This window comes from Hemiscyllium ocellatum, chromosome 20 (assembly GCF_020745735.1).
Source record: "Hemiscyllium ocellatum isolate sHemOce1 chromosome 20, sHemOce1.pat.X.cur, whole genome shotgun sequence".
In the NCBI taxonomy this organism is placed as follows: Eukaryota; Metazoa; Chordata; class Chondrichthyes; order Orectolobiformes; family Hemiscylliidae; genus Hemiscyllium; species Hemiscyllium ocellatum.
Window position 1 is genome coordinate 49810933 of NC_083420.1, and position 23503 is coordinate 49834435.

The 23503-nt window shown below is 39.3% G+C and overlaps 1 protein-coding gene across 4 annotated transcripts in view; it reads left to right on the forward strand.

Moving 5' to 3' along the window:
• rnf216 (ring finger protein 216) overlaps positions 1 to 23503 on the forward strand; it is a 220346-nt gene that overhangs the window by 160387 nt on the left and 36456 nt on the right. For all 4 annotated transcript variants that reach the window (XM_060840343.1, XM_060840345.1, XM_060840344.1 and 1 more), the window contains one exon: positions 13523 to 13620. In XM_060840343.1, the coding sequence (XP_060696326.1) occupies positions 13523 to 13620 (98 nt within the window). The remainder of the gene's footprint in view (positions 1 to 13522; positions 13621 to 23503) is intronic.

Here is a 23503-nt window from a genome sequence, read left to right on the forward strand (position 1 = left end):
GCCTCCTGGTCCTTTGTGATGCAGAATTGTGATCCAGTCTGAGTGCACAGAGTTCAGAATTATTCAAGTATTGCAATTGGGAAATGCGGGGTTTATTATTGAATATCTGGCCCAATGAGGCATCAGTCGGAGCTTTTTCAAATAGATAAAAATTCAATTTTGTTTGAGTTTGCACATAGGTTTTACCTGCTAGATGTCTGCTCCCTGATTTATTGGCTCATATGCTTTTAAATGCTACTCTGGCCATTAAACTTGTCTCTCTAGTGGCATAAAGCAGCAGCTATTTTGTGAAGTTGTTTTATCAGAAAGAAAGATAAACAGTGGTAGCAAAACTTCACAGAAAATTTCATGTCCTGCCATGTTTGAACTATCTTTAAAAAATTCCAGTGGAAATTATCTGCAACAAACTGTTCTCTTATTTGACCACAAAAGAAACTTTTTAGAACTCCCAAAACCATTTGCAGTGAGAACACAGTAATTTATTTGGCACCCAATTTTGCATTATGCACCTCGGAGGTTACAGAATTATAAGCGGAGGCATTTTGGCCAATCGTATCTGGGCCAGCCTTAGGAACAAAATGAAACTGACTTTAACACTGAACAATACCATCCTCTGATGAATGACTTTGTCCCCGGCCCCAAAGATGTTTGCACACGTGCACCTCAAGTTTTTACTTCTGTTGTGTTTCCCACACAACTTGCTCATAATTTCATTCTGAATGAAATTGCACGCAAAATGTTTCAGAATTGGAATTTGCATTTAAGGTACTTTCAGTACACAAACATGTATGGATAATTATATACCTTGACCTATGACAATCAAGTGTGCAAAGATTTCCTAGGTTTTCCATGTGGTTGACAGAAGGAATGATTCAAGTGAAACTTGCAGAGCTGCTAACTGCTTAATCAGCTGCATTACTTCATTCTCCAAATAGCTTGATTTTTTTCCTCCTTGTATCCAGGCAGATTCCACAATTGTTACATTTGGAAGCTGCGACTGAGGCAAGAGATCGTTGGTTAACAGTACAATATACTTGTTTTGTTGTTTCAGGATTTGCTCTGGGATTCAGTAACTGCTTATATAGACAGTTAACTAGTTCTGTTTAATTTGATTCCATTCTGTTTAAAATGGACTTTGGCTCAGTTGGTGACCTCTCAGTAATCAGGTCATGTGTTCATGCTCCATTTTAGAACATTTTCCAGTTTGGCAGTTCAATGCACTACTGACAGAGTACTATGTTATCAGTGATCCAGTCTTCCTGAGTCATTAAGCTGTGGCCCCATCGATCGATCATCCTGTTCCATTGGTTCAGATAAATGTTGCTAGTTTTACTTTACTGCATGAGGAAGAGTTATGGTATTCTGCTGTTATTAAAATAAATATTCCTTCCTCTATCAATATCAAATCTCACTGTGCACAGAATGGCTGACCTGTTTGTCAATGCAGCTGATTACTGCACTTCAAACATATTGAGTCATATTTAGACACTTTAACTCAAAAACGAATTACTTGCCTTTATATAGTACTGTTCTCAAACTCAATGTCCTGAATTTCTCGCAGAAAATGAAGTACTTTTGTGATATTGCTATTGTAGGAAAAGCAATAGCCAAATTATGCACAATAAATTCCTGTCAGGCAGCAATAATGACCAGGAGTACCCATAAATTTGATCAGAGGTTGTTTTTAATGGGGACTCAAAAGAATGTTTAGATAGTGGTGCATGTATTTAATGTGCATATATTGTGTCCTGCTTACAGAGAATGTTGCATCTGTATCATTGTGACTGTACTTAATGCCTGTTGCTGCATATATGTCCTTATATGGATGTATGAAATGTTGCACTCACCTTTACAATTTGCCTAATCTCAATTATAGTATTTGAACACTTGCAGTTGCAAAGTTATGTCCCTTTTTAAACAACACAGCATGTGGCAATGTTTTATTCTTCGCAAAAAAGGTCTCCTAGTGAGAGAGTTTCTGTCAGTGTGGAGCTAATATGAAGCCAACATTTATTTTCATACAATTCTGAAGTATAAATGCTATAACACAATGTGGTTTCTACACACAGTGAAAGGTCACAGTACTAGTGTGAGGTTAGAATTGACTGCTGCTGATATTGAGAGCTATTTTTAGCACCTGTATATAAAGTAGATTCAGCCTCTCCCCAGCTGCCAGACTGGCTTAGTTCGACTCTCCTAGTTAGCTTCTCGCATATTTCAGTAAGCAGAAACTTAAAAGAAACTTAAACTTCTGCAGCAGCTGGAGTTTTAAAATTTTGGAAGGATTGCTGAAATCAATGGCTATGACTAAATTGTTAATTTTAAACTTTTTAATGAAGGCCATTAAATCAGTATCATTCTCTGAAATAGAATATTTGCCTGACTGCAGATCATGCGATAGACCACTTGGACATATTCAGATATGGATTTTTCTTCATCTTGAGAATGTGGTTTTAAACTTCCCAAAAGCTGCAACCCTGATGCAACTCTTGACTTTTAACCTGCTAAATAAAGAAGATTTCTATTTGATCATTGCTGCAAATGTCAAGACTGGCAGTGAGGAATTAGTAGTAATCACCAAAGGAGACATTTATCTCATCTGGCAAGACTGCACTTGAATCCAGTATTGAAAGGTTACATGGGCAACACAGAATGTTGCCATCTGGTACCCTAGTTCTGTATGTTACCCATGTTTATTATTGGTGTATTAATGTGTTTCTAAAGTTTGGTCTTGATATTGACCAGGCATAATGTTATTTGACAAATAGTGTCAAGGAACAATTTAACTACCGAGCATAATGATATGTTGCCCAATAATTCAGAATTAAAATAACCCAGAAGCAGCATACTTGCCTCATGGTTCATTATGCAGAAATATTGGAAATGAGATTTGTTTTCATTTTAGTCATTCATGTGATGTGAGCATCACTGGTCAGGTCAGCATGAACTCCTTTCCCTAATTATCCTTTTGAAGATCCTAGTGAACTGCCATCATGAACTGTTACAGTCTGTGTGTTATGGATGCATTCATAGTACTGTTAGAGAGGAATTTCTGAGATTTTGACTGAAGAAAGTGAAAGGACACGGATAGATTTCCAAGTTAGCATGGTGTGTGATTTGTTGGGGTACTTGTAGGTGATGGTGCTCCCTTGCCTTTACTGTCCATAGGTGATGGAACTGTGAGTGTGGAAGTTGATATTGAAAGAGCCTTAGCAGGTTTGTGCAGTGCACCTTGTAAATGGTACATGTCTGTGTATCAGTGATGGAGGGAGTGGATAATTAAGATAGTGGGAAAACTGTTTTATCCTGGATAACTTTGTCCATGATGAAAAAGCATCCAGGATTCCCTTCCAAGTTGTTAGTCATTTGACCTCTGCTGGAAAATACCTGTATGGGACATAAGGTGAAGACAAGCTTGAGTTGAGTATGAAAACTCATCTAGGTGAAATGTGTTCCATGACTGATTGATTGTATATGCTGGCTCCTGGGCAAGGTAATCAGGGGCCCAAGAATCAATGCCTTCAGGTGAAGAAAAGATAAAACAAGAGAGGGGAAAAAAGGAATCTAAAGCAATTGTGATGCTAGTTTGTTTTCTTTACAGAGTGTGAAATACAGAACAGGGGAATAGGGATAAGGATCTCCTGAAAACCAATACACCCTTTAAGTGATGAGTTGTGACATTGAGAGTTTAAGTAAACGAGTTAGCTAACATGTATTTGGCGTATAAGCGTCTGTTTCAACTCCTTGTTTTTTCTAAAACAAGTCATCAGAATGAAAATGTAAGCTGACTTCCTTCAAGATTTAAGCTTTCCAGCTACTGCAAGAAAATTGTTTTTCTGTTTAACTGCACCCTGACATGAGAGGATGACCAGCAAACAGCACTGGAGTAGTGTGCTTTAAGCCGCTTTAATACAAGTGAAAGGTGAGAGAAAATGAGCAAAATTGTCCTCTTTCTATTCACCCTATCCAGTTGAATTTTCATTTTCAAAGTGACAGCAATTTTCTGAGTATTGCAACAACTTCTATCATTCAGCTGAAACAGTTTGTCGGAAGTGAATCCTATTCCACCACTAGGGTTTGCTCAGTCACTACTGAAAACCAGTGTTTACTGCAGTGTTTCCACTTGAAGGCGTGGCTTTACACGCTGCTCTGAAAAGGCTTGATGCAGTTTTTTTTGTTCAAGGTTTTAATTTATAATCTGCTGAATCCATATTTAAATGAAATGCTTTAAAAATTCAGCAAACTAGGATTTATTTCTGAAAAGGTGGCTGATTGAGACATAGGACTGCCTGAGTTTCAGTCCAAAAAATGGCCCAGCCCATTTTTTTTCAAACTGGGCATACAACTTTAAGTGAATGCTCTGCCCAAAGATGTTATTCATAAGTTAAAAATCAAATTCTGTTTTACAAGGTATACTTATAATCAAAGGTTTCATGGTTAAAAAAGCATTCACTACACAAGGTAGATTGGTTTGCAAGGTTCAAACATGCAGAATTGTGGGAGAACAAGTTATTTGGACACAGAAGTGACTTGAAGGTAGAAGTCAGTGGGTGATGGAGGGTTGCTTTGCAGACTGGATGCCTGTGACCAGTGGTGTGCCACAAGGATTGGTGCTGGGTGCACTGCTTTTCATCATTTATATAAATGATTTGGATGTGAACATCGATATAGTTAGTAAGATGACATCAAAAATGGAGGTGTAGTGGACAGTGAAGACGGTTACCTCGAGTGCAATAGGGTCTTGATCAGATGGGCTGACGAATGGCAGATGGAGTTTAATTTAGATAAGTATGAGATGCTGCATTTTGGAAAGGCAAATCAAGGCAGGCTTAACCACTCAATGGTAAGGTCCTGGGGAGTGTTGCTGAACAAAGAGACCTTGAAGTGCAAAGTCATAGTTTGTTGAAAGTGGAGTCCAAGTAGACAGGATAGTGAAGGTGGTGTTTGGTGTGTTTGTTTTTATTGAGTAGTGCATTGAGTATTGGAATTGAGAGGTCACATTGCGGCTGTACAAGACATTGGTTAGGCCACTATTGGAATACTGTGTGCAATGCTCGTTTCCCTGCTGTAGGAAAGATATTGTGAAACTTGAAAGGGTTCAGAAAAGATTTGCAAGCCTGTTGCCAGGGTTGGAGGACTTGAGCTATAGGGAGAGGCTGAGTAGGAACTGAACTAGTGAGACCCAGAAGGATTTTCAGGTTGTGCTGAATTAGGTAACAGCAGTGAGACTACAATAAAGTTTTGCATGCTGGAGCAGTATAGTCAGAAAATAGACATCAGATTATGTTATCAGTTATCAGTCGCTATTAAATAAGTATCAGGTCATCATCGGATGTGATGGTGTTCTACAGTTGAATAGTCTGCTGATGGTCCCAGGCTGATGGGGAGAGAACTCGTTGCTAAAGTGACTCCAAATAAACCTCATTTTCCATTTTTTTTAAACTCTCCCTGAAGTGTTGCATTTATCTTTGCTACTTTATTGTAGTCTCACTGCTGTTACCTAATTCAGCACAACCTGAAAATCTTTCTGGGTCTCACTAGTTCAGTTCCTACTCAGCCTCTCCCAGTAGCTCAAGTCCTCCAACCCTGGCAACAGGCTTGTAAATCTTTTCTGAACCCTTTGATCTGCATTCTGCCAATTGTAAGCTGTTCTATACACAAGCAGTTGCAGGGAAAAGAATTGTCCTGCATATCCTCACTTTTAATGACAATTTTTCATCAATATCCACTTAACAGTTAGACATCATAAGATGTAGTCTTTCACTATTCACTCTATTAGAACATTTCATGACTTTTAAAGCTTCAGTGCACTTGGTTATTTTGGTGGCAGTGATTAGTCTCAGTATCTCACTGTTTACTTTTTTCCTCCTATTCCCTACACTCATAGTTTTGATGGAGAACTTCATGTAAACTGGCATGGTGTAAGAGAAGCAATTCAGTCACTCTTTAGCGGGGTGAGTTAGCAAAAGGAACAATGGCAAAATGAGAGAGAGAGATTTTCAACCAGTGATAGGCACAAACTACAGATTCTGAGGAGAGGAAATAATGCAAGTTAGAAAGGAGAAGTAAATTAATTCAAATACTTTCATATTCTTGAATGTTCAAATCCCTCAACGATGAATATTTTTGAAATGTAAAGATGTAATGTTCCCAAGCACAATGCAATGTTTTACAGGTGTATGGGGCAGTTCACTTGTTCTCAAAGGTGTTTGTTGAGTGGTAAATGTTGACCTGGATAGTTCCCTCAGATATTTAAATTATTGCCACAGGACCTTGGTTTAACATCTAATTCAAAAGATGACATCATGAACAATGCAGAGCCCTCGTGCTGCATTGAAGTGTCAGCCTGCATTATGGAATGGAACCTGAATCTGTAACCTCTAGTCCCAAATGTGAAAGTACTACCACTGATTCCAGCTACAACTTGAAAAATGGGATCTTGGTAATATATTTTATACAGTAGAAAAGGGCTGTAGAAAGGGCAGAAGTTATTGTGTGGGGTTAGTTAGTTCAGTTGGTAGGGCAGCTAGTTTGCGATAATGTGGCGCTGACAGCATGGTTCAATTCTGCACTAGCTGAGGTTATCATGAAGCTCCCACATTCTCCATCTCTCCCCTCGCCTAAGGAATGGTGAACCTCCCGGTAAACCACCATCAGTTGCTTGTCTCTGAGAGGGCAGCCCTGTGGTCTGATAGGCCTATAGCGACTTTACCTTTTATTGTGGTATTTTGGCTGATGAGAAATTTATGCATGAGCTTCCAAAGTATGAAAATACAATTGCTTTACTCCCAACCAAATTAAATCTGCTGTCCGCAAAATCTCAACCATCTTTTAAATGGTACCCTGTATCCTTAGAACTGTAAGAAATCAAAAAGTGACAAGATTTTAAACAAACATTGGTCTTAACTAAACAAGGGATTCCAGTCTCTTTGAACACATGTACACAGCTGGCGGAAACTCATGTAAGTTTCCAAAAGGAAGCATTTTTTTCAATAATTAAGATGTTTTATTTCAGTGTTCAGGTGAGAGTCTTATTATGAGCACAGTCTGGCTATCTTTACTCATTCTATTAGAACAGTTGTGATAGAAGCTGTGATCTGCTATTGTTTTGCGCTGTACAGAAATTTCACTACCTTCTGTCAGCAATGCTAGTTTATTAACAATTTCTCTTTGCTCCAAGAAGGTTGTCAGTTAATTCTCCTGATAATGCTTCTGGGGAAAAACAATTTTGCACTGTGACTCAGCAATAATGAAGGAACATTAAAATATGTCCAGCTTGCTGTTATGTATGTGGATGGTTAGAAACATGGAAAACAGCTTGTGTAGTATTGCCTGCTTCTGTCTTGGTAATTGAGGTTGAGGGCTTAGAGATGCTGCTGCAGTAAGATTGATAAGTTGCTGCAATGCTTCCTGCAGAAGGTATTGAAGGTGAAGTCGCCGTAACTCCAGGTGACTAAAGGGCTGCTCTTCCAGTTGAGAGAGATGACTGGTGATGGTTTAACCTGAAGGTCACCATACCTCGGGCACGATTGAGAAAGTGGGACCTTCTGGTGACTTCAGCCAGTACAGGAATTGAGCCTGCAATGTTGGCATCACTATGCATCGTAAACTAACCAATGGAGCTAACCGACCTGCACAGTTGGTATTAACCGCAGCCACATTGTTAAGTCAAGGATCGAGTGGATAGTAAGTTGAGCTAGAGACATTCATCAAGCTGGTATGAATATTTGCATATTGAAAGTGCCATCATCTGTGAAGGGAAAAATGTTAATGTGCTGGTATATTTACTTTCGTTATCAGAAAATATGAACATTACACAATGATTTAATTATCATTCATCATGAAGATTTGGACTTTATTGATGGAAGAGCTTTTAACCCCTTTTAAATTTTCCTTTCTTTTTAATTTTTATTCCCTGAAGCAGTTGGCCATCATTCATTGGCAAAATTTCACAATGAATGCTGGCAGTCTGTTGCCTCAGGGAGTTGGGTCCTGAGTATGCTATTCCAACAACATCCACAGGATAGTAATTGGGAGTGGCAACCTTGGCTATTTTTTTCCCTCCCTAATGACCTCCAACAAAAAGCAACAACAATACAATTCAAATTTCATCTCTGTGCTTTTGAATATCAACAATTTTGACTAGCATTAGAAAAAAATACATAAGTATTATGCTTAAGGCCAACACATGAATGTAATTGTTCAGGTCCCTATTTATCGCTCTCTGATTTCAATGTCCTACAAATTCATGTCTGTTCGATGATGACACATTAGGCAAAGATTGAATTACCCTAAAGCAGTTAGCCCAGTGGATAGCCGTCTTTGCCAAATTCATATCATAGATTTATACCATAGACAGGTATAGAGGGCTAAATCCAACCATAACACAATTTACAATACAGTATCAGAATTGAGCTCTGATCTTAATACATACGCCAGAGAGAAACATGTTTTGCAATGGGTTTGCTCATGCCTACTCCAAGAAAAGGAAATTTTTCTCAACTGTACCTATTATTTGCAAACTCATGTGTAACCAGTCACTGAACCAGATTTGCATTTAAACTGTAAAATGATTTTCCCTAGGAACCACAGCTTTTCATGTTTTGCTGTGAAACCACCAGGATCATGTGTGCTTGTTGCTCTGCCACTGTGTTTTCAAAATAAACCAATATATTTAGGTGGCACAGTTGTTTTCATGTAGTAATGTTTGTTCACACGCATTTTTAAAGTCAGTTAATAAAGATAACTAGCGAGCCCAGTTAGATGTGAAGAACTTGAGGATTCTAACCAGTAGCCCCAGTCTCTTTCCTACCTTGTGTTGCTTAATTTCTCTGAATTACATCACTAACCCTATCAACAGGAAATGGATCTCTTTTCAGTATCAGCAGTGGATACTGTCAGGCTAAGCTGCTTTTGCTCCAACAGTATATGATTATGTGCCCAAGGGAGGCCCACACATCAAAAGAGCATTCTGTTCTGTACATGTGATATTTCTTCCATTTTTCACATCCAGCATCTCTTTGCTTCCCTCAGTGAAACTGCCAATTAATGTCAAATTAATGCTTATCTTCTTTTTGATAAATTCCTTGTGTGTGGTGTAACAAAAAGTAGAGAAAATCGTATAGGAGTATGAAGGACCCAGAAAGAATACTAAAAATGCACCTGATCCTCTAAGAATAAAAATAAGTAATCCCATCATTTATATTGCAATATCTAACCAATAACTCAGCTAAACACTATCACACACAGTGTTCACTTTCCTTTTTGCAATATACATCCCATCTTCGCTGCGTAACAGGAGCACAGTTGGCTTCCCATCATTTTACTCCTAAGGGCTTCTGTGTTTAAGGCAAGATATGAAGCAAAACCTTGTCTACTTGTTCTGCTAAACAGAGTAGTTCTTGTGGCACTCTTTGACGACAATAACAAGTTCTGTTTTATGGCTCTGCTGAGAATAGCATGATTTGGAGAGGCCGGTGTTGGACTGGGGTGTACAAAGTTAAAAATCACACAACACCAGGTTATAGTCCAACAGGTTTAATTGGAAGCACTCTCGCTTTCGGAGTGACGCTCCTTTATCATTTGATATGGAGGGCATCATTCCTAACACAGAATTTATAGCAAGGAGCATCGCTCTGAAAGCTAGTGTGCTTCCGATTAAACCTGTGGGACTATAACTTGGTGTTGTGTGATTTTTAACTGAGAATAGCAGGTTTTCTAAATGTTGTATAAAACAGAGCAGAACTGCCCAAGTATTTTGTCAAGTTAGTGCATCCCATAATTCCAAGTGTTTCACATATATCAAAGAAAGAGCACACATTTTCAGAATCCATAAGTCATGCACCACCAGTTAATGACCTTGAAACTGGAGTCAGTGTTTAATAGGCAAGCACAAGGCCTCCATAAAACAGGAAAAGTGATGAGTAATCATTCAATTTTTTTTGAATAGTTAGGAATGAATGTTAGTCAGGATGAGGGTGGGAAGCAATTCCTTCTGTTGGGCAGATGCAAAATAATGGGTCGTGGGCAACATAACATAAAAAGTAGAGTTAGGTAGTTTGAGAGTCATGTCAGGAAGCATTTTTCACACAAAACAGTGGAAATGTGGAATACTGTCCCCCAAAAATTTGTCAATTGAAAATTTCAAAACTGAAATTCATGGATTTCTGTTAATCTTAGAAACATAAGAATGTTGCAGAACAAAAAGAGACCCTTCAGCCTAATGTGGCTGTGCAAGACAAAAAAAATGAGCAAAAATAAATTAACAATTAATTTTAAGTTCTACCTTCCATACCTGGTTGGCAGCCTGTGCCCTCAGTAATTGTCCTGTCAGATAACAGAAGTGGGTCTTTGCTTCCTGCTCTATCAAAGTTCCCCATAACTTTATAAACCTCACTTAAATCACACCTCAGCCTCTCCTAAGACAAATAACACTAGCCTAGAAATCTTTCCTTGTAGCTATAATTTTTGAGCTCAGGCAATATTCTAACAAATCTGTTAAGCAAAGGTGTTACGAGTTACAGAATCAAGGTAGCTAATGGAGTTAAATACAGATATTCGCCATTCAATATTTCACCAAACTGGTGAAATATCTGAACAACTCTGTTCCTCAATTCCTTGTAGTCTGGGAGAACTCGCTTCTCTTCAGATAATTTCTTGGGATCTTTTCCATCCACCTGAGTAAGTGGACAAAACCTTGTTTTAGCATCTTGCCTGAATGGCAGGAATTCTGACAATGCAACCCTCCTTCAGTATTGAGATGATGAGTTTACATGTTAGAGTTTGAAAATTACTTAAACTCAACCTTCAGACTCAGAAGAGACTGCCATCAAATAAAACTTTAAACTCTGTATAGGTCTCCAGTTATAAATAGTTTTTCAGTGTTCCAATTTTTATCCACCAACAAGTTAAGCGTTAAGAATGGACATTTATAAGCCTCCAGCACAAAATTCAAACTGGACAAAAACAGGGTATATGAAATACTGCCTTAAATAGATCTAGGATTTATATATATATCTGGGTATGCCTGAAATAGAGAACACTTGCACAACTATTTAAAGTATCTCTACTGAGCAATATACTGACCACAAATGAGGATTTTGGTGTACTCACTTCTCCTCGGACTTAAATTGCACAATGTATATTGCCATATTATATGCAAGGCTTCCGGAAGATGGAAAATTGGAATAGTCACTGAAAGAGCAATGGTCTCTGTAATAGTACTTGCCCTTCTTCCCTTTCATTCAGTTGGTTTTGCCAATGTATTGTGCAAGACGTTTTTTGAGGTCAATCTGAAAGCCCATAGGACATCTAATTGCACTGAGCCTAGAGGCTGACAATGCCTACTATCAATAGAGGTGCAAGTGACAGATGTTCATCAGTAATCATTGGTTGAAGCTCAGTGTTCCACAACTTTGAGACAAACAGATGGAGCTGAAAGATCGCTAACAAATGCGTATGGAATGAATATTTTTAAATTAGTACCTTCAATTTCTTATTTATTATTCATACAGGAAGTAGCTAGCAAATGTTATTGAAAGGCATAATGTATAATATAAATTCGAACAACTGTCTATTAGAGAGAGTTCATAAAATGTACCGTAGCTTTGCATTAAAAGGCTGGTAAGATGGCTGCACTCCTTTTAATGCATTTGTCCATCCAGGCTGGCTTCCTAATTAAACATACAGATTGTTCTGATTTCTCACTGTTCATCTACATTCCTTTGGATCAGTGATGTTCATTTACTTGAAGGTTTGCTTTTTGACAAAACTGAAACTAATCGGTAAAACTTGCACTAGAATTTTTTTATATTGATTTTAAACACATGTTTTGTATTTGTGAAGAAAATGGTGTTTGAATATTTACCTAGCATGACTTGAAACCGAAATCAATTTGTTTTGTATTGACTGGTTTCTTTTTATTCTAATGCACTAACCATGTCCTTGATTACAAAGTAATGAATTTATTACTGCAAAGTGTATATCAGTATATTTTTATATCATTTGAAGCTATTTTATGCTGTGAGAGAAAACCAGCACATTGTTGGTGCAGCTCAATGTGCTTAGAATTATAATCAGGCGAAGGTGGAGTTTCAAATACGGAACCGAAAAGCACTCAACATAATTTTAGATGAATCAACGGAATTAAGAAAGCTTCAGGCTGGTGTTCATGATACTGCTTTCAGTCTTAAAGAGCCACTATCTGATGTGCCATGTTGGTGCTTATTGGCCATGACAGTCTCTAGTCTTATTCCCTAGTTTGGGCCAAGTCAGCCAGTCATAGATTCTGAATGCATTTCCTGTGTGCATTCTTCAGGTGTAACTGTATCAGACCAGAATCCACCCCTAGTCCTCATATCCCTGTTCTTGGTGTGCATTTTTGTTTGATTATACTTGCGTGGAACACTGAGGGCAATTTTTCTTTACTTAACATGCCTCATAAATTTAGGGGGTTATTGTAAGAATGATGCCCCCTGTAAGCAAAAAGCTTGTTCAAACTTGCATCTGAGTAAGAATTCCTTGAGTGTGGGAGCAGAGAGCAGCCACACTAGGGGCATTAGATGAAATAATTTTGAACCGAGAAAATGTCTCTGTTAAAATGTTGTAGAAAATCTCCAGTTTTGTTCTGAGATGCTAATTCTGCGTCATGTTGGAATCTGTTGAAAGATGAAAAATGTTTTTATCTCTTGTCATTGTTGCTACAACAGGGAATAGAGAAAAATAACACTCAGAATGGCAGACTTCAAACTGTAACAGCATGATATCGAGTCATAGAGGTGTACCGCATGAAATCAGAACCTTTGGTCCAACTCATCCATGCTGACCTATATCCTGATCTAATCTAGTCCCATTTGCTAGCACTTGGCCTATATCCCTCGAAAGCCTTCCTATTCATACGCCCATCCAAATGCCTTTAAAATGTTGTAATTGTACCAACCTCCACCACTTCCTCCGACAGCTCATTCCATACGTGCATCACCCTCTGCGTGAAAACGTTGCCCCTTAGGACCCTTTTTAAATTTTTCCCCCCTCCATCTAAACTGATGCCCTCTAGTTTTGGATTAACCCACCCCAGGGAAAAAGCATTGCTCACTTACCCTATCCATGCCCCTAATGATTTTATAAGCCTTTCTAAGTCACCTCAGCCTCAATGCTCCAGGGAAAACAGTCACAACCTATTCAGTCTCTCCCAACAGCTCAAATCCTCCAACCCTGGCAACTTCCTTGTGAATCTATTCTGAACCCTTTCAAGTTTTGTAACGTTTTTCTGATAGGAGGGAGACCAGAATTGCATGCAGTATTCCAAACGTTGCCTAACAAATGTCCTGTGCAGCTGCAACATGACCTCCTAACTCCTATATCAATGCTCTGACCAATAAAGGAAAGCATACCAAACACTGCCTTTGCTATCCTATGTGCCTTTTTACTTCCATTTTTCTGAAGTGCATTAGGTGTCTTTTTTTCTACCTAGATGAATATGGTTTATTTTCTTGCATTAATCTTTTTCCTCTGTTCTTTCCAGGAAAGTTGCAGGAAGTGTCAGGTGTTGTGGAAGGACCATGCTGGGCTGTCATGTGATCAGGTGGTGGAAAAAGATGAAATCAAATTCAGGACATCATTGTAAGTACCTGGCTGTATTGCCAATTCAAGAAAGATTATCTTGCAGTCATCTTAATTGAATATCTTGTTTTTCCATGAATTGATGCTGCAGGAAGGGGAAGTGATTGAAAATGTGCTTGTTTTCTTCGTAAATTTTTGATTTTGAAACTTGAATTTTTGTTTTGAAGAGGACCCTTTCGCAATCATATGCTTAAAATTAGCACAATCTAGAAAAGGAAATGGCGAGAACTCCTAGGTAGCAAAGCAAGAGGAAGGAAAAAAGTGAGGGAGAGGCCCACAGGAAATGGAGGAGAGAGGGCCAGAGAGGCAAAGGAAGTGAGAAGACCTAAATGGGAATGTATGAGCTTTCTACTGAAGAAATGGAGTAACTGAGGTTGGGTAGAGTCATATACAGAAAGTAAGGAGTAGAGAAAGAGATGGCTGTGGGGCAGAATTCAAAATGAGCATTACATGTATCTGTGGCCATGAAAACATGAGGGGGTCTGATTATTTTGGTAAAATTGATTTAAGCATTTTCAGACTTGCAAAAAGAAATAAAAGATTTTTTTTCCCAAATGTTAGGATTTTGCTTTTGTAAAGCCACCCAGAACCGATAAGCAATGACAGCAAAACTGTACATTTGCACTGTGAGGTGCATGAAGCCAACATAATTTAGTTGAATTACCTAAATCCGTTTTGCAATTCATTTCCTCTGCTTTTGAAGTTCTATCTAACTAACTAATTAACTGGTAATACTTTGTGGCTTCATCTGTTATCTTAACCACGTGGTCTGCTTCTGTGTGGGAACTCTCAAAGTAAGGTATCCTAATTAGGAGGCATAGAATCAGGCAATAAAATGCAGGGTATGGGGACAGTGGAAAGATGGAGCTTGTTTAAGGAACATATATTGCATGTCTTTGATAAGTATGTCCCTGTCAAGCAAGGAGGAAGTGATAAGGTAAGGGAACTGTGATTTACTAAAGAAATTGTATTTCTTATTAAGCGGAAGAGGGAGGCTTATGTGACGTTGACGCGAGATGGTTCCAATGAGGCGATGGAGAAGTAGAGTAGCTAGAAAGGATTTAAAGAGAGAGTTAAGAAGAGCAAGGAGGAGAGATGAACAGTCTTTGGCAGGCAAATAAAGGAGAATCCTAAAGCTTTCTATAGCTATGTAAGGAATAAAAGGATGACGGGAGTCGAAATAGGGCCTGTCAAAAACAGAAATGGGAAGTTGTGTGCGGACCCTGTGGAGATCGGAGAGATGCTAAATGAATATTTCTAATCTGTTTTCACTCAGGAAAAGAAGAATATTGTAGAGGAGAAGAGAGATACAGGCTATTAGACTTGAAAGGATTGAGGTTAGTAAGGAGGAGGTGTTATTAATTCTAAAAAGTGTGAAAGTAAATAAGTCCCCTGGACCCTAAGGGATTTTTCCAAGATTTCTCTGGGAAGGAGATGGACGAGCCTTTGGCCTTGATCTTTGAGTCGTCATTGTCTACAAGTTTCGTACCGGAGGATTGCAAATGTTGTGCCCTTGTTCAAGGGCAGTAGAGATGACCCAAGTAATTATCGACCAGTGAGCCTTACGTCTGTTGTCGGAAAAGTTTTGGAAAGGATTATAAGAGGTAGGATTTATAATCATCTGGCAAGCAACAATTTGATTGAAAGTAGTCAATGTGGATTCATCAAGGGCAGGTCGTGTCTCACCAATCTCATTGAAATTTTGAGAAGGTGACCAAGCATGTGGATGAAGTTAGGGTAGTTGACATGGTGTACATGGACTTCAGCAAAGCCTTTGATAAGGTTCCACATGGTAGGCTACTGGAGAAAATGCGGAGGCATGGGCTTGAAGGTGATTCAGCAATTTGTATTAGAAACCGTCTTTCTGTAAGAAGGCAACAAGTTGTGGTTGTTGGAAAATATTCAGCCTGGATTCCCGTTACTAGTGGTGTGCCACAAGGATCTGTTTTGGGATCATTGCTGTTTGTCATTTTTATAAACGACTTGGACACAGGCATAGGTGGATGGGTTAGTAAGTTTGCAGATGATACTAAAGTTGGTGGAGTGGTGGGCAGTGTGGAAGGATGTTGCAGGTTACAGGGAGACTTGGATATACTACAGAACTGGACTGAAAGGTGGCAAATGGAGTTCAATGAGGTGATTCTCTTTGGGAAGAAAATAACAGGCAGGCAGAATACTGGATTAATGGAAAGATTCTTGGTAGTGTGGATAAGCTGAGGTATTGTGATGTCTGTATATATCGATCCCTGAAATTGCCATCCGGGTTGATAGTGCTGTTAAGAAGGCATACGGTGTATTAGGTTTTATTGGTAGAGGGATTGAGTTCTGGAGCCATGATGTCATGCTGCAACTGTACAAAACACTAGTGCGGCCTCACTTGGAGTATTGTGGGCAGTTCTGGTCGCCCTATTACAGGAAGGATGTGGAAGCATTGGAAAAGGTGTTATAGGAGATGTACCAGGAAGTTGCCTGGTCTGAAGCGAAGGTCTGATGCGGAAAGGCTGAGGGACTTGGGTCTGTTCTCATTGAAGAGAAGGAGGCTAAGAGGGGATTTAATAGAGACATACAAGATGATCAGAGGATTAGATAGGGTGGACAGTGAGAGTCTTTTTCTGAGGTTGATGACATTGGCTTGTACGAAAGGGCATAGCTTCAAATTGAGGGGTGATAGATTTAAGACCAATGTCAGAGGCAGGTTCTTCACTAGAGTGGTCAGGGTGTGGAATGCCCTAGCTGCCACTGTAGTTAACTCAGCCACATTAAGGGCATTTAAACAGTCCTTGGATAAACATAGGGATGATGATGATGGGTGATGGGCTTAGATTAGTTCACAGGTCGGTACAACATCGAGGGCTGTTCTGCGCTGTATTGTTCTATGTTCTGTTGAAAGGGATGCTTCTGAACCAAATCCAGAGCTGCCTTGACCATCCACACACACACTGCAAACGCTGATCTGAACTTGTGTTTTTTCATCTCTGGCCTAACTATCAATCCAATCCAATGCTCTATGTAAGAATAGCTCACTAAGCACAGTCAAACATTGACAGAAACTTTTGCACCATGTGGCCTCGGCATACATTAGTTGATACCTCTATCGATGAAGAGCAAGATAATATTATATCCATCAAGCAGTATCATAGGATGCATCCCACCTTCGTTTATGTTTATTATTTTTCAACTATCCTGAACATATGGGCAGTGAAGGTACAATGAGAGCTTTAATAGCTGACTGCTGGCACCTTATGAAAGGTGGTCATTGTTCAGCAATTGGAATATCGTCACCTGGTTCTTACTTGTGCACATCCCAGGGTAAGTTTCTCCCACTTTGTGTCTGGGAACATTGAAGTGAATTGCCATCCCTACTGAGCACAACTCAAACCTGTCCCGTACACCTCATTCCCATGCTCCAGGTTGCACTTTAGAAAGACAGAGGTGTGATCTGAAGATCAAAGAACTTTGTAATGTTATAGATGATGAAAGGAGCTGTTTCTGTGTTCCTCATAATTTCTGTGCTCAAGTTTAAAAGCAAATCTGATTTTGTCACCTTCTGGCTGAAGTATGCCAAAGTTAGGATGCTGAGCAATATCATTGAAACAAGGGTGATTCCTTTAAACAAGATGTATTCTTACCACAATTCATTGCTTAGGCTTTCAGAGCACAATTTAACAATACTTTAAATCTGCACTTTTGCAGCTATCTGTTCTGCTGTTAAACAACCTCAAACCTGCATTTTGAGAACACCCTTTAATGTTATAACATGTCCTAAAGTGGGAAACAATGCTGTGCCTGACTGGTTTAGCACATTGGAAATCAAGCCCTGCTATTCCTACAGTCACCACAAAAGTTAAAGATTTTAAAAGTTTGTATAATCCATTTCATAGAAAACACAGGCCAGGTTTTTGTACTTGAAGGTGTCAAGATAGGATGTTCATGTAGGAAAATGCACTGAGGTAGGAAATCGACCAAGATCTCACCAAATTGCACAGTAGACTTGAGAGGCCATGTCGTTACCACTTGCTATAATTTGTATGTTCCCAAAGATCTCCTGTGTGGGATCCGACCATTGCACTCTGTATATATTAACATAGTGCAGGTGCAAACAGCATCAATGGAAACCTGGGAATATTAACTTTTGCCATGAATTTTGCATGCAATGCTTTTTGAAGTTTGTCATGCGTTATGTCACAGATCACAGTCAAATAACAGCAATGCTGAGAGTTGGAACACTAAATGAATTAAGAGAATGAGTAGGCCGTTTAGTGCCTCAAGGTTTGCTGTGCCCTTTGATAAGTTCATGACTGATCTGATTGTGGCGTCGCCTCTTACTTTCCTGTCTACACCCTATAACTTTTGATTCCCTTTGAATCAAGACTTTATCTAACTCAGCCTTAGAAATATTCAATGATCTGTGCGGGAAAAGAATTCTACAGACTAACAGATATCTGAGAGAAAAATGAACTTCGCATCTCGGTCTTAAATGGGATGCCTGTTAATTGTTTTCTGTTTCAGTATGCGCATGGAAGTTATAATTGCCAAGAATCTTGAAATAATAATTTCTAGTATATGACATCAATCAAAAATCAATTACTGATGGTTCGTAGCCTCCTATGAACTCAATTTTAACTGCTATTTAATTTGTGATACAATACATTTTTTTTCTGTGCCCTGAATTTGGCTGGATATAGTAACATTCAAACCACAGAATGTTCTGATGTCTGTCAAATTTGCTTTTTGCCTAGGAACGGAACAGGGCCTGTTAGCAAGTTTTAAGAGGTCACTCAGAATAGTTCAAGTCACTGCTGAACTGTTGCTCAGTGTCTCAATGAGAGATGTTGCTGAAGTGCTGCCATTTGCTGGTTCAGGCAGTTCTTGCAAAATAGGCCTGTTGGCAATAGAATTCTGTTCCGAGTAGCAGAAATGCTGAAATTGTGCCATTGATTTGATGCTGGAGTGTAGTCTTGTTGGATGCGGTATTGGGAGAAGAGATTGAGTGATTGGAAAGTGAGCACTTGTTGGCAGCAGCTTCTCTGAGGATCTGGGCGTTCATTCAAGTACAGGTAACTAAGAATGGGGAAGACGGAAACCTACAAACAGTATTTGCAAAGTGCAACTGAGGAATATTGGACCTTGGAGAAACCCAAGGCCAAGAGCAGCCTAGTGCAGCGAGCTGTACACAACAGACCTGGAATTCTTCCCATGAATCAATGCTGGAATGCAACAGTTGGAATTCATTGGAGTTAAGTGTTGAGAAGAGATTGCTCACATCTCTGTTGGACAGTAATTGAGGCAGTCCATGATGGAGTGGTGTTTGAAAGTTAACGCTAAATATTTGTAAGTGAATAATGGCATGTATTTGTAAAGGAGACAGAGTTTTCAAAGAATGTTTTATGACTCCGTGATCACTCTTGTCTGAGAAGGATGCTGAGAACTCCATGGGATCTGTCTTGATCACATCTGCTTTTTGATGTACCAGTTAACTGTAATTTGCCTGTTTCTCAGATTTACCTTAACTCTGGATGTTAGAGTATAAGATATGTATATAATTGTTTAATTGTTATAACTGTGGAAAACTCAAGACTGTGGAATCTTGTTTGTGTTTTCTTAGTAAGCATCCAGAATCTGAAATATGGTCTGCTTTGAAGAAAATTATTTGGTCCCCAGCCAGATCATAGCATAGTTTATTGGTCATATCTGAAATTGTAACAAAATAAACATGATTCTGAGGCACAAACAGACTCGTGGAAACTAAATAATTTCAATGCTTTCTTTAAAAAGTTTAAGGGTCTGTATTAATCTGAACAAGGAATGTCCACAGTGAAACTGATGTTGATGGTGTTCTGTAGTGGAGGTGGAGGAATGAGTCACCCCACAGTGTTGCTTGAGACAATGTTTTTAAAGCTTGTGGTTAATGTAATGCACCATATTAGACATGCAAAGTCTCCCTTCACAGTATCTGCAATTGGTGTCTGATTCCAAGCATATAGAGCCAGTCAGTGGAAGGGGGAATTTACTTATTGGATTCCCATACTGTAAAAGGTAGAGATATTTTACATTGTTTCATGTAACAGATAGCTGTTGTATTGTGGAATACTGTGTGTCTCCTATAATGTTACAGTTGGGATTGGATATGTCTGACTAATTCCTCAATCAAATAGTGCAGAATTCTCAGCTAATTTATTCTCTGATGAGAGCATTAAATACCTGGTGACAGCATGCCAGTAACAGTTACAAAATTGAGGCAAATTGGAAGGGCCCAATTGGAGTTTCAAGGTTCCAAGGGTTGCACACACTTACTCTACCATACTAAAGAGTAGTTAAAAGCTGTGTGCTGAAGGCAAAATATCATGTAAAAACAAGTGTTGATTTTCTGGGACAGGAAAGAAAAGGCAGAATGCTATGCTAGCACTTGACAAAAGTAGCTTTAAGCAATTGGGTAGACTTTGATTTTGAAACTAAGACTCATAATTTCCATTTACATATTATGGTAGTGCTAAGTTTAAGTCTGATGCTTGTTACCAATGGAAACTTGCACAATATTGTCAGCCACAGAGGTCCGGAAAGTCATTAAACCTTAGTTTAGAATTGTTTGTGGCCAGCTGAAAATATTGTTTCCTAGCTGTGCAGATGCGATAGAAATTTAGGAAGTGTATCGGTCATTTTCCTGAGGACGTTGAGCACCAAATACTGTGTCCGTCATATGTGGTTTCCTTTTTGACCATCGATGCATCCTGCTCCACAGAAGCAGGAAGAGCCTGCTGCAGTTCACCAGGAGATGCAGTATGAGTCTTTGCAATAGATTGTCTAGAAAGGATGGTTTTGAAATTAGCCTTTAAATACCAATTGGTTTACGTGTTCCATCACAAGTGTTTAGCTTTCATATCGTGCAACTGAATCATTTAAATCTTGGTAACAAGAACATGATTCTACTTGTGAATGTAACCAATTAGAAACCAGAACTAGATCTGGATAATTGCACTTCACAAAAGCAAGTATGGGCACATTGGCATCTCCAAGCATATCAGTAAAATGTTTTCTCAGCATGATCCTGGCAACCTCACAAAGCTCAGGAAAGTCTTTATTGTATACATACAAATGTTGAGATCCCTGGTGCCTACTCTGCCATTTGATGAGATCATGTAGCCTCAATTTGCTTTCCTGCCTACCTCTGAGATTCTTCAATAAATATGGAAATCAAAGGCTATTTACCACCACTACCTTAAAAATATTCAAATACTCTGTTTCCACTGATCCCTGGAAGAAGACCATAACAGATAGGAGTGGAAGTAAGGCCATTTGGCCCATCGAGTCCACTCCGCCATCAAACATGGCTGACGGCCACTTACACGCACTCTCCTTGCGAGATCAAGAATTTATCAATTTCTGCCTTGAAGATACTTTACTTCCTGGTCTCCACTGCACTCCGTGGCAATGAATTCCATGAATAGAGAGTTCCACAGACAGAGAGAAAAATTCCCTTCATTTCTACCTTAAATAAGCAATGCCTTTTAAACTCTGTCCTGTGGTTTCAGTTCCTCCCACAAGGGGAAATATCCTTTCAGCATCGATGCTGTCAAATCTCCTCAGGACTGATGTTTCAATAAGCTCACCACCTCATTCTTCTAGTGGATACATGTCCAACCTATGCAGCACTTCCAATAGATAACCTCTCATTCCCAGTTGCTCGATCAATATCCTGTAACCCCACAGCATTCTGTGTTTGTCCCTACATCTGACTGCGGTATTTTGTTACGAAGGTATCGCGGTGTACTATAGCTTTAAGAGTTGAAAAACGAGAAAGAACTGACAAAGCACCGAGTGTCCTGAACAAAGTAAGAATGTAACACTTGGGAAACACATAGCTGCAGATGAGTTGCCACGAAACAAAAATAAATTCAAATTCAGCCAATCAGTTTAAATTATGACCCAAGATACCAAAATCCAATCATTTAAATTTAGTAATTTGATAATATTAAAAACAATGAAACGATCCGATGTTTTGGGGTGCAAAACCAGACATTATGAACAGTTAGAAGGAGAACTGCCAAGGGCATCCACAAATATAGACTGCTGATTGAAGCGCTCTCTGAAAGGTACACATTTATAAGAAGTTTGTGCAGCAGAGCATCGAAACCAACCTAGAGGAAAATCTGCAGAGAAAGGTTCAAAGAGAAGATTCAACAGCTAGCTGGTTTTGAAAGTTGAATTTCTTTTATAAGTTTTAATTGGGATGTTTTATCAGACTAGTATTGTAGAGTGGGAGGTGAAAGATAGGTTTAAGAAAAAGAGTAAGCAGTTGTTGATTTTAATATTCTCTGTTGGACTTAAAAAATAAGTTTGTTTATTTTTACTTTAAAAGTGACCTCTAGGACAGTTCTTTGCTTCTTGAATTTTAACAGATTATGGTCCGAGGTGAACTTTTTCTGTGTGGCTGGTTTAAGTTAGCAGAGGAGTTTGCCCCGTGTCATAACAGTTTCATAAAAGCTGCTACCACTCTCTTCTCCAAGGTAAGGTTCCCCAGAGTAGGCTCATTCAGAAGGTCAGGAGGGATGGGATACAGGGGAACTTAACTGTCTGGATACAGAATTGGCTGGCCAACAGAACACAGCAAGTGGTAGTAGAAGGAAAATATTCTGCCTGGAAGTCTGTGGTGAGTGGTGTTCCACAGGGCTCTGTCCTTGGGCCTCTACAGTTTGTAATTTTTATAAATGACTTGGATGAGGAGATTTGAAGGATGGGTCAGCAAGTTTGCAGACAACACAAAGTTTGGAGGTGTCGTTGACAGTATAGAGGGCTGTTGTAGGCTGCAGCGGAATATTGATAGGATGCAGAGATGGGCTGAGAGGTGGCAGATGGAGTTCAACCTGGATAAATGCGAGGTGATGCATCTTGGAAGGTCGAATTTGAATGCTGAGTACAGGATTAAGGATATGATTCTTGGCACTGTGGAGGAACAGAAGGATCTTGGTGTGCAGGTACATAGATCCCTTAAAATGGCCATGCAAGTGGACAGGGTTGTTAAGAAAGCATATGGTGTTTTGGCTTTCATTAACAGGGGGATTGAGTTTAAGAGTCGTGAGATCTTGTTGCAGCTCTATAAAACTTTGGTTAGACCGCACTTGGAATATTGCGTCCAGTTCTGGTCGCCCTATTATAGGAAAGATGTGGATGCTTTGGAGAGGGTTCAGAGGAGGTTTACCTGGATGCTGCCTGGACTGGAGGGCCTATTTTATGAAGAGAGGTTGACTGAGCTCGGACTTTTTTCATTGGAGAAAAGGAGAAGGAGAGAGCACCTAATTGAGGGATATAAGATAATGAGAGGCATTGATAGAGTCGATAGCCAGAGACTATTTCCCAAGGCAGAAGTGACTAACACGAGGGGCCATAGTTTTAAGCTGGTTGGAGGAAAGTATAGAGGGGTTCTTTACACAGAGAGTTGTGAGAGCGTGGAATGAGTTGCCAGCAGCAGTTGTGGAAGCAGGGTCATTGAGGACATTTAAGAGACTGCTGGTCATGCATATGGTCACAGAAATTTGAGGGTGCATACATGAGGATCAGTAGTCGGCACAACATCGTGAGTTGAAGGGCCTGTTCTGTGCTGTACTGTTCTATGTTCTATGTAATTAGGGGTATTAAATGCTGATTGAATCAGCCATGCCCACACCTGAGAACAAATTAAGAGGAGGTATCAGAACACCCAAAATCCTCTGTATGTCAATCCTTAATTCCTCTCTCTTTAAATAATATGCAGCTTTCTGCTGTTCTTGGCAGAATTTGCACTTTCCCAAATTATACTCATCTGTGAAACCTTTGCACATTCATTTAATCTATCTATATCCTTTTGCAGACTCCTTGTTCTTTTCACACCTTACTTTCCTAATATTTT